The 12,019-nt window shown below is 45.9% G+C and overlaps 1 protein-coding gene across 4 annotated transcripts in view; it reads left to right on the top strand.

The window, feature by feature from the left end:
- ralgapa2 (Ral GTPase activating protein catalytic subunit alpha 2) overlaps window positions 1–12,019 on the top strand; it is a 564,036-nt gene that overhangs the window by 206,832 nt on the left and 345,185 nt on the right. For all 4 annotated transcript variants that reach the window (XM_060831798.1, XM_060831795.1, XM_060831796.1 and 1 more), the window contains exons 23-24: window positions 2,030–2,128; window positions 2,966–3,121. In XM_060831798.1, coding sequence (XP_060687781.1) covers window positions 2,030–2,128; window positions 2,966–3,121 — 255 coding nt within the window. The remainder of the gene's footprint in view (window positions 1–2,029; window positions 2,129–2,965; window positions 3,122–12,019) is intronic.

Here is a 12,019-nt window from a genome sequence, read left to right as displayed (position 1 = left end):
CGATAAAGTCTGGAAAACGCACAACAGGTCAAGCAGCATCAGAGGAGCAGGGGAGTCGACATTTCGGGTCAGAACCTTTCATCAGGTCTGATGAAAGATTCTGACCTAAAACAAGGACTCCCCACTCGGTTGATACTGCTTGACCTGCTGTGCTTTTTCCAGATCCATACTTTATCGATCCTGTGTCTATAGTGCCTTGCAATGGGGAATGCCAGCTATATTGGCAAAGCTTATTGTCTTAGTTATAGTACTGACCTTGTCACAAGGAAACAAGAAGCGGTGTAATCTGTCAAAAACTGTATCATTCGCAGCCTCAATATGTTTGGGGTTCAAGATTAAGAGATCCCACTTAGTTCCCTGATGGATTCCTGGAAGCAGCCAGTTGCATAAAAATGTAATGGAGCTGTCATCTTGATAGCTGCTGAGTTAGAATGGCCAGCCATCTCATCAAGCCCTACCACCTGCTCCAGCAGATAACACAGTTCTGTGATGGTATCTCAGGCGTTCATCTGCAGCAGCAATGTGCCACAATCATCTGGAAGAAATGGCATTGAGGGGCATGGGCTCTGGACCTCTGCTTGCTGAGAGGATCTTTAGATGTGGCCTCCTCAAGTGAAACAAATTTTGCAAATCCCTTCTCAGTTTCCATCAAAAACTTGAAATCCTTGACACCTAACTGTTGATCTCTGTTAACAGAATTCGGTCCTTTCTACCCATTCAATCAAGGCCCCTTATCATTTTATATGTAAAAAGCATGTCAGATTCGGGTGAGCATGGTAATATTGAGGTATCTTAAAATTTGTTCTCTGAGCTGTGCTTCTTCACCATTGACTTTGTGCAACAGTAGCATTCTATTTCTCAACTGAAATATGAAATTGTTGCATTTATGCAGTAGGTAAGAATTAAATTCTTAATAAAAACTTAAGTTAGTCAAACTATTTCAAGTCTACAAACTCTTAGTTCTCTTAGATATAGCCAGCCAGTGAAATTTAATCTTTAGATTAGAGTGGGGTCTGAAGCTCATGATCCAAAAAAGGTGACATAGGTAAAAAGAATATTTGCATTTAAAATATTTTAGACGTTTACTTAGTGATATAACCTAGGTACAGTCTAAGACCTAGAAGATTAGATTTGACTAGATAGCCCCTTTTCAGCCAGGACAGATATGATGTGTTAAAATATCTCCTGCACCATAACTGATACATGTTATATATCAATGGAAGGTTATGTTTTGTCTGATAAGGGCCTCGACATTTCAGTCACATGTGAAACCCTATTTCTCATCCAGATTGGAGAAATATGTACACATTTACTTATCGTTTGAAGGAGTTTTCCTTGCAAGCAGCTGGGTCATGAATCATCTTTAACATAATCTAGGCATTCACACAACCAAGTGGATTAACATTGAACCATAGTCCATTTTCATGATCATTTCTGTCGTGTTCCAAAATTTGATGACTCTGAAGCCACTTTGACAAGCTACTGGAAGAAATAAGTTTGTAAAATGAAGGAGTTGACAATGTCAGGTGGGTATTGTCAACCAGTTGATAGGTTGTGGGCACAGGTGAGTTGAAACCGTTTCCTGTGATGGTGGCGTTTCAGGTCTGGCCACACACACCCATCCTTTCAAAATCTCAACTGGTCTGTGTGAAAATGATGCTTCACTCCTGTGCCATGTTGTTTTTATATTGTGTAGCAACTGAAATATTCCACCATTAGAACTAGTGCTCGAATTTCTCTTTAATTTACTGTTTTGCAGCCAAATATCCAAAAAGGCACAGTTAGAGTAAGTCACGAAGGAATATAGCTTCAATTATCAAGTTTTTCTCGGAATCTTCATAGGACGCATAATTGAAGATTATTTGAATGGTAGTGCAAACTTGATGGGCTGAATAGCCTATTTCTCCCACATCTTATGGTTTCTGTTAACAGAAGTAGCTAACTTAACAGCTAAGTTATTATATTATGTTGTGAGCCACTTGCTCTTTTTGACAGGCGTAAGATTGTTATTTGTGTTTATCTTTTCTAGATTAGAGACAATCTGGGTGTCAGTCTGGATAATCAAAATTCGCCACAATCTCCTATTCTCATTCCACCTCTTCGTATGTTTGTGTCCTGGTTATTTAAGGTAACCTAATATAATTTCTCTAATTTTAAAAGTTACACGTTGCAACTTAGAAACAAAAAAATTGTAAGAAGCAGACTTAGCACTTGTGAGGAGAAGAATCAAATCATGGTTTCAGTTGTAATCTGCCATCAGAATTGTGAACTAAAAGCTGAGTGGATATTGCGGCTATGTTGTTGGGAGAAGAGCAAATATCAATACATAGTAATTAGTAGTAATTTGAATACAGTGAAAGTATAATCATATTTTGATTTATTCAGAAATTAGGTGAATGAAGAGCTATTCCATTGTTATGTTTTCTTATTCCATTAAATTAGAAGAAAATATCTTTATCTGACTATGATCTGTTATCAAATTGGAAAATTCCTTTCATTTTACTTTTAATTCCAATATTCCATTTGGCTATAAGATACTGTCTTAAATTTGTTTTGTACAAAAGTCAGTAAATTCCAATTAAATATACAAATGAAAGTATATGTGGCATATGTTGGAAACCATGAAATTTAAAATAAAGTCAACAGAAACATTTTGGGATAGTGTTGGGGGACGAGCTGAGAATAGTTCACAGGTCGGTGCAACATCGAGGGCTGAAGGGCCTGTTCTGCGCTGTATTATTCTATGTTCTATGAAAATACTGCAAATAATCAGCAGGTAGACAGCATCTGTAGAAAGAAACAGAATTAATGCTACAGATTGATGTTTTATCAGTTTTGATACAGTTTACATAAAATGGGCATAAATGTAACATAGATAAAGACTTTTTTTTAAATGTAATTAGAGATAGAGTCTAAGTTTTCAGAAACTGTGACACTTTAATTGTATTGTTGAAACATTTTTAAGGCAACGACTCTCCCCAATGAATACAAGGAGGGAAAACTGCAAGCATACAAGCTAATCTGTGACATTATGACCAAGCGCCAAGATGTCTTGCCAAACTCTGATTTCTTAGTGCACTTTTATCATGTGATACACAGAGGCATTGTGAGTGAAGATCAGGTAATAAAATCACTTGTTTCGTAGAAAGCTTTGTTCAAGTTTCAATTTAAAGTCAAACTGAAGTGTATTGTAATAAACTAAAGTAAATTATTGGTAACTGTATTCCAAAATAAGTGTAAAGAATAATTCTTGGGAAAACTGTTGATTTAGTAAAATAATTTATCAAATGTTAAATGTTTTTTGCGTTGCATGCCAAATTTGTCATTGTGATAATGTGCTCATTTATTTGATAAACTCTTTTACTTTTGACCTATTTAAGTCTTTTTTTTAAACCTTGAATGCCAAAATGTAAACATCAAGCATAAGGAAGATTGATACAAACTTCGAAGGCAGAAAGAAGATATCAAGTATAATTCTATAGTATACTTTCAGAATTTGGAGTAACATGGTTTGCCAAAAGAACTGCAGACTGGTAATTAGAGACCCATGTAATGTTCTGGTGACCAAGGATTGAATCCTATCAAGGCAGAGGTGTAACTTGGGACCCTGTACAAATTAGGGTAGAGGCAGTAAGATTTTGAATGAATCAAATTTCTAGAGGAGTTAAGGTGGAACATCAGCTGGGGAGAACTTTAAAATAGCTGCAAATGTGTTGCTGGTCAAAGCACAGCAGGCCAGGCAGCATCTCAGGAATAGAGAATTCGACGTTTCGAGCATAAGCCCTTCATCAGGAATAAGAGAGAGAGAGAGAGCCAAGCAGGCTAAGATAAAGGGTAGGGAGGAGGGACTAGGGGGAGGGGCGATGGAGGTGGGATAGGTGGAAGGAGGTCAAGGTGAGGGTGATAGGCCGGAGTGGGGTGGGGGCGGAGAGGTCAGGAAGAGGATTGCAGGTTAGGAGGGCGGTGCTGAGTTGAGGGAACCGACTGAGACAAAGTGGGGGGAGGGAAAATGAGGAAACTGGAGAAATCTGAATTCATACCTTGTGGTTGGAGGGTTCCCAGGCGGAAGATGAGGCGCTCCTCCTCCAGCCGTCGTGTTGTTGTGCTCTGCCGGTGGAGGAGTCCAAGGACCTGCATGTCCTCGGTGGAGTGGGAGGGAGAGTTAAAGTGTTGAGCCACGGGGTGATTGGGTTGGTTGGTTCGGGCGGCCCGGAGGTGTTCTCTGAAGCGTTCCGCAAGTAAGCGGCCTGTTTCACCAATATAGAGGAGGCCACATCGGGTGCAGCGGATGCAATAGATGATGTGTGTGGAGGTACAGGTGAACTTGTGGCGGATATGGAAGGATCCCTTGGGGCCTTGGAGGGAAGTGAGTGTGGAGGTGTGGGCGCAAGTTTTACATTTCCTGCGGTTGCAGGGGAAGGTGCCGGGGGTGGAGGTTGGGTTGGTGGGGGGTGTGGATCTGACGAGGGAGTCACGAAGGGAGTGGTCCTTGCGGAACGCTGATAGGGGAGGGGAGGGAAATATATCCTTGGTGGTGGGGTCCGTTTGGAGGTGGCGGAAATGGCGGCAGATGATACGTTGTATGCGGAGGTTGGTGGGGTGGTAGGTGAGAACCAGTGGGGTTCTGTCTTGGTGGCGGTTGGAGGAGCGGGGCTCAAGGGCGGAGGAGCGGGAAGTGGAGGAGATGCGGTGGAGGGCATCGTCGATCACGTCTGGGGGGAATCTGCGGTCCTTGAAGAAGGAGGCCATCTGGGCTGTGCGGTGTTGGAATTGGTCCTCCTGGGAGCAGATGCGGCGGAGACGAAGGAATTGGGAATATGGGATGGCGTTTTTACAGGGGGCAGGGTGGGAGGAGGTGTAGTCCAGGTAGCTGTGGGAGTCAGTCGGTTTATAATAGATGTCTGTGTTGAGTCGGTCGCCCGAGATAGAAATGGAAAGGTCTAGGAAGGGGAGGGAGGAGTCTGAGATGGTCCAGGTGAATTTCAGGTCGGGATGGAAGGTGTTAGTAAAGTTGATGAACTGTTCAACCTCCTCGTGGGAGCACGAGGCAGCGCCGATACAGTCATCGGCGGAGGAAAAGGTGGGGGGTGGTGCCAGTGTAGTTGCGGAAGATGGACTGTTCCACATATCCTACGAAGAGGCGGGCATAGCTGGGGCCCATGCGGGTGCCCATGGCAACTCCTTTAGTTTGGAGGAAGTGGGAGGATTGAAAAGAGAAGTTATTAAGGGTGAGGACCAGTTCAGTCAGTCGAAGGAGGGTGTCAGTGGAAGGGTACTGGTTGGTGCGGCGGGAAAGGAAGAAGCGGAGGGCTTTGAGTCCTTCGTGATGGGGGATGGAGGTGTACAGGGACTGGATGTCCATAGTGAAAATAAGGCGTTGGGGACCGGGGAAGCGAAAATCCTGGAGGAGGTGGAGGGCGTGGGTGGTGTCCCGAACGTAGGTGGGGAGTTCTTGGACTAAAGGGGACAGGACCGTGTCGAGGTATTGGGAGATGAGTTCGGTGGGGCAGGGGCAGGCTGAGACAATGGGTCGGCCGGGGCAGGCAGGTTTGTGGATTTTGGGCAGGAGGTAGAAACGGGCGGTGCGGGGTTGTGGGACTATGAGGTTGGAGGCGGTGGATGGGAGATCCCCTGAGGTGATGAGGTCCTGGATGGTCTGGGAGATGATGGTTTGGTGGTGGGAGGTGGGATCGTGGTCAAGGGGGCGATAAGAGGAGGCGTCCGCGAGCTGGCGTTTGGCTTCAGCGGTTTACAGGTCAGTGCGCCAAACTACCACCGCGCCTCCCTTGTCTGCGGGTTTGATGGTGAGGTTGGGATTGGAGCGGAGGGAGTGGAGGGCTGCACGTTCTGAGGGTGAGAGGTTGGAGTGGGTAAGAGGGGTGGACAGGTTGAGTCGGTTAATGTCACGGCGGCAGTTGGCTATAAAGAGGTCGAGGGCGGGTAAGAGGCCAGCACGGGGTGTCCAGGTGGATGGGGTGTGTTGGAGGCGGGAGAAGGGGTCGTCAGAGGGTGGGCGAGAGTCTTGGTTGTGAAAGTAGGCACGGAGGCGAAGGCGGCGGAAGAATTGCTCAATATCTCGGCGCGTGTTGAACTCATTAATCCGAGGGCGTAGGGGAATGAAGGTGAGGCCCCTGCTGAGGACTGATCTTTCATCCGCAGAGAGGGGGAGATCTGGAGGGATGGTGAAAATCCGGCAAGGCTGGGAGCTAGGACCTGGTGCAGGACTGGAGCTGGGGCTGGGGGCGGGGTTAGGGGCGGGGACAGAGATCGAAGTAGGGGCGGAGTTAGACGTGGTGACGTTGCTCGATGTGGGGGCGGGGTCATGCGTCGTGACGGCAATAAGCGTGGGGGCGGGGTTACGTGAAGTGACGAAAGACGGTGTGGGGACCATCCAGTCCCACCACCAAACCATCATCTCCCAGACCATCCAGGATCCCACCTCCCACCACCAAACCATCATCTCCCAGACCATCCAGTGATCCCACCTCCCACCACCAAACCATCATCTCCCAGACCATCCAGGATCCCACCTCCCACCACCAAACCATCATCTCCCAGACCATCCAGGATCCGACCTCCCACCACCAAACCATCATCTCCCAGACCATCCAGGACCTCATCACCTCAGGGGATCTCCCATCCACCGCCTCCAACCTCATAGTCCCACAACCCCGCACCGCCCGTTTCTACCTCCTGCCCAAAATCCACAAACCTGCCTGCCCCGGCCGACCCATTGTCTCAGCCTACTCCTGCCCCACCGAACTCATCTCCCAATACCTCGACACGGTCCTGTCCCCTTTAGTCCAAGAACTCCCCACCTACGTTCGGGACACCACCCACGCCCTCCACCTCCTCCAGGATTTTCGCTTCCCCGGTCCCCAACGCCTTATTTTCACTATGGACATCCAGTCCCTGTACACCTCCATCCCCCATCACGAAGGACTCAAAGCCCTCCGCTTCTTCCTTTCCCGCCGCACCAACCAGTACCCTTCCACTGACACCCTCCTTCGACTGACTGAACTGGTCGTCACCCTTAATAACTTCTCTTTTCAATCCTCCCACTTCCTCCAAACTAAAGGAGTTGCCATGGGCACCCGCATGGGCCCCAGCTATGCCCGCCTCTTCGTAGGATATGTGGAACAGTCCATCTTCCGCAACTACACTGGCACCACCCCCCACCTTTTCCTCCGCTACATCGATGACTGTATCGGCGCTGCCTCGTGCTCCCACGAGGAGGTTGAACAGTTCATCAACTTTACTAACACCTTCCATCCCGACCTGAAATTCACCTGGACCATCTCAGACTCCTCCCTCCCCTTCCTAGACCTTTCCATTTCTATCTCGGGCGACCGACTCAACACAGACATCTATTATAAACCGACTGACTCCCACAGCTACCTGGACTACACCTCCTCCCACCCTGCCCCCTGTAAAAACGCCATCCCATATTCCCAATTCCTTCGTCTCCGCCGCATCTGCTCCCAGGAGGACCAATTCCAACACCGCACAGCCCAGATGGCCTCCTTCTTCAAGGACCGCAGATTCCCCCCAGACGTGATCGACGATGCCCTCCACCGCATCTCCTCCACTTCCCGCTCCTCCGCCCTTGAGCCCCGCTCCTCCAACCGCCACCAAGACAGAACCCCACTGGTTCTCACCTACCACCCCACCAACCTCCGCATACAACGTATCATCCGCCGCCATTTCCGCCACCTCCAAACGGACCCCACCACCAAGGATATATTTCCCTCCCCTCCCCTATCAGCGTTCCGCAAGGACCACTCCCTTCGTGACTCCCTCGTCAGATCCACACCCCCCACCAACCCAACCTCCACCCCCGGCACCTTCCCCTGCAACCGCAGGAAATGTAAAACTTGCGCCCACACCTCCACACTCACTTCCCTCCAAGGCCCCAAGGGATCCTTCCATATCCGCCACAAGTTCACCTGTACCTCTACACACATCATCTATTGCATCCGCTGCACCCGATGTGGCCTCCTCTATATTGGTGAAACAGGCCGCTTACTTGCGGAACGCTTCAGAGAACACCTCCGGGCCGCCCGAACCAACCAACCCAATCACCCCGTGGCTCAACACTTTAACTCTCCCTCCCACTCCACCGAGGACATGCAGGTCCTTGGACTCCTCCACCGGCAGAGCACAACAACACGACGGCTGGAGGAGGAGCGCCTCATCTTCCGCCTGGGAACCCTCCAACCACAAGGTATGAATTCAGATTTCTCCAGTTTCCTCATTTTCCCTCCCCCCACTTTGTCTCAGTCGGTTCCCTCAACTCAGCACCGCCCTCCTAACCTGCAATCCTCTTCCTGACCTCTCCGCCCCCACCCCACTCCGGCCTATCACCCTCACCTTGACCTCCTTCCACCTATCCCACCTCCATCACCCCTCCCCCTAGTCCCTCCTCCCTACCCTTTATCTTAGCCTGCTTGGCTCTCTCTCTCTCTCTTATTCCTGATGAAGGGCTTATGCTCGAAACGTCGAATTCTCTATTCCTGAGATGCTGCCTGGCCTGCTGTGCTTTGACCAGCAACACATTTGCAGCTGTGATCTCCAGCATCTGCAGACCTCATTTTTTACTCGAAGAACTTTAAAATAGTCTAGTCTGATATTTTTAAAAGTGCATGGGTGATCAGATGAGAAAGGAAGAGCTAGAGATTGGCCATGATAGAGAGAGAGAGACCAGTTGACAGTCTTTGTTTTGGCAATAGGTAGAGCATGAGGTGCAAGGTTAGATTGAGCTTAATTGGGACACTAGATAGTTTTTAAAGAAAAAAATATGGTTCAGTTTTAGATAGTGGCCAAAGGGAAAGGTGAAAATCACTGGCTAGCAAATGGAGTTTGTGGCAAGGGCTGAAGACAGTTCAAATTGAAATAAAGGACCTATCTGCTCACCAAATATTGGATACCTGATAAGAAACATGAAACATTGAAAAGGTAGGAGGGGGTCAAAAGAAGTGATGATATGGTAAAGCTGAGGAGAGTCATTTTAATGTTTTCCTGTGTTAGATGGTGTGTAGAGATTTGTGCAGAAATTGTTTCAACTGTTTCTTTAATGTAATTTTGGGCTTCACGTTTCAACAATGTTGGCTAACAACCTCCAATTTGAAAGCTTCTTTGAACCCCCTCTGGGTTTAGGTGCTATTAAGCTACTGTTACTAGAGATGCACAAAATAAATTTATCTGGACGAGACAGGTGTCGACAATAGTGGGCTCAGTTTGAATGGTAATAGTGAATGAGTGTATTAAATTTCATCCGATTTAGTGATATTGATTATTCATGCTTTCCTTTGCAATAAATTTATGATCATCTGTACTACAATTGGCAAAGGTGGAAAATTTGCTTCATTTGGTATTCATATGGCAGGAATGTGATCATTTTGCATAGCATCTCTTATTATGTTTCTTCTGCATTTTTAATATATGGAGATTAAGGTTAATATTTCCATTTCTATGCAGTAAGAAGCTCACTAACATACGTGTCCAGTTCCCATTTCCAAACTGAGATGAGAATGAAAATCTAGAGAAGGAATATTGGAATATTTCCACTGAGAATCAGATACATATTAACATTTTAACTTATGTATGGGTAGAAGATTCTAGACAATACCTTTGTGTATCTCCTGTACCTGTGACACATCAGATTATTGTGGGTTCACCTTATAGTTTTCCTTTCTTTTAATAACCAGGTTTTCCAGGTTACCAATGTGACATAATTATTGCTTCATTTATTTGACTCTTTGTCACATATTGTTCAAGTGCTATGCGCTACTGGTGAAGGGCTTATGCCCGGAACATCAGCTGTCCTGCTCCTCAGATGGTGCCTGACCTGCTGTGCTTTTCCAGTATACACTTTTTGACTTTGCTACAGAAACAGCACCAACCCCACAGTGCCACATGCTAGTTACAGTAGAAATGAAAGAATACGCAGGATGAATGACTGGCTTGACAGATGCTGCAGGAGAGAGGGGTTCAGATTTTTGGGACATTGGGACTGGTTCTGGGTGAAATGGGACTATTATAAATCAGCTGGTCTACATCTGGATAGGACTAGAACCAATGTCCTCCGGAGTGCTTTTGCTAACACTGTTGGGGAGCGTTTAAACTAATCTAGCAAGGGAATGGGAACTAAATGAGGAGGTTAGTGGACAGTAAGGAGGTAGTAACCGAAGCCTGTAAGGAACTAGATAATGAAGTCAGCGTACCTAAGGGGAAGAGTAGGCGGGGAGCAGATGATGACCGCAAAGAGACAGATGGTCTGAGGCGCATTTGTTTCAATGCATGAAGTGTAGTGGGTAAGGAAGATGAACTTAGGGATTGGATTTGTTCCTGGGAGTATGCTGTTATTGCTACGACTGAGACTTGGTTGAGGGAAAGTAAGATTGCCAACGAAATGCCCATGATATAGATACTTCAGATGGGGTAGAGAAGGAAGTAAAAGCAGTGGAGGAGTTGCAGTGCTCACCAGAGAGAATATCACAGCTGTCCTGAAGGAGGATGATGTGGAGGACTCGAGCAGTGAGGCAATATGGGCAGAGGTCAGAAATAGGAAGGGTGCAGTAACAATGTTGGAGCTATATTACAGACCTCCCAACAGTGAGCGTGAGATAGTAGGTACAAATATGTCCAGAGGAACCTTGATTATCTGGTGTTTGATTAACCGAATTTCAGATTATCCAAACAAGATCGCATGGTCCCGATGTTTTGCTTGGCTAACTGTTATTTTGAAGGTGTGTTTGTACTTTAGTTTTTAACTCTCTTAAAGGTAGCAGACTACCTGACAGCACTAAATGTTCTGAATAAGATATAGTGTAACATATGGTCCAGCTACTGGGGTAGCCAGGGTAGCTGGTTGCCTGGAGACAAAAACAGATTTGAATTAGGCCAGTCAGTTTAAATTATACCCCGAAAAACACCAAATTCCAGTCAAGTTTGAATTTAGTATATTGACAATCTTAAAAACCAATGACACAATCTGATGCTTTGGGGTCATAAGACCGGGGAAAATTGAACAGTTGGGAGGAGAACTGCAACACCACCAGCGTGTAGCAATTGCCCAAAAAAATAGCTCTCTTAAAGCTACCTTTATCAATCCGTGACCTGTGGAGCATAATACCTAGGAAGAGGAAAAGAAGACACAAGGAAATCCAAATAGAAGATTTGACAGCTGGCTGGTTTTGAAAACTTGAATTTTTGGGAAAACTTAATCGGGAAAGTTTTATCGGACTAGTATATAGAAGGGGAAGCTAAAGGATAGTTTAGAGGAAAGAGTTGTAAATAGTTGTTAGTTAATTATTCTCTGTTATACTTTTAAGAAATAAATTTGTTAATTTTTACTTTAAATAGTTCTTGGCCTCTCGAATTTTCACAGATTACTGTACAGGATAAATCTTTTCTGTGTTGTTGGTTTAAATTAAGTAACAATGTTATCTGGCATTCAATTAACTAAATGAAAAACTCTGCACCTGTGTCCTTCAGAAAGTCACGGTTCCTCTGTAGGCAGATTTTTGAAAGATGTTGGATCAACAGGGTGATGGTGATGGGAGATTTTAATTTTCACAACATTGACTGGGATTCACATTATGTTAGAGGTTTAGATGGAGCAGAATTTGTAAGAAGCATCCACAAGAGTTTTATGGAGCAACATGTAATTTGTCCAACTTGGGAAGGGGGCATACTGGATATGGTGTTGGGGAATGAGCCCGGCCAGGTAGTTGAAGTTTCATTGAGGGTTACTTTGGGAATAATGATCATAATTCCATAAGTTTTAGAATATTCATGGACAAAGACTAGAGTCGTCCTGAAGGAAGAGTGCTAAATTGGGGGAAGGCCAACTATAGCAGAATTTAGCAGGAGCTGGGGAATGTGGATTGGGAGCAGCTATTTGAGGGTAAAATCCACATTCAGATATGTGGGAGGCTTTTAAAGAGAGGTTAATTAGAGTACAGCATAGACATGTCCCTGTGAAATGAGGGATAGAAGTGGCAAGATTAGTGAACCA

Source organism: Hemiscyllium ocellatum, chromosome 10 (genome assembly GCF_020745735.1).
Source record: "Hemiscyllium ocellatum isolate sHemOce1 chromosome 10, sHemOce1.pat.X.cur, whole genome shotgun sequence".
Classification (NCBI taxonomy): Eukaryota; Metazoa; Chordata; class Chondrichthyes; order Orectolobiformes; family Hemiscylliidae; genus Hemiscyllium; species Hemiscyllium ocellatum.
Note: the sequence above shows the minus strand (reverse complement) of the source record. Positions and strands in the feature narration are given on the sequence as shown.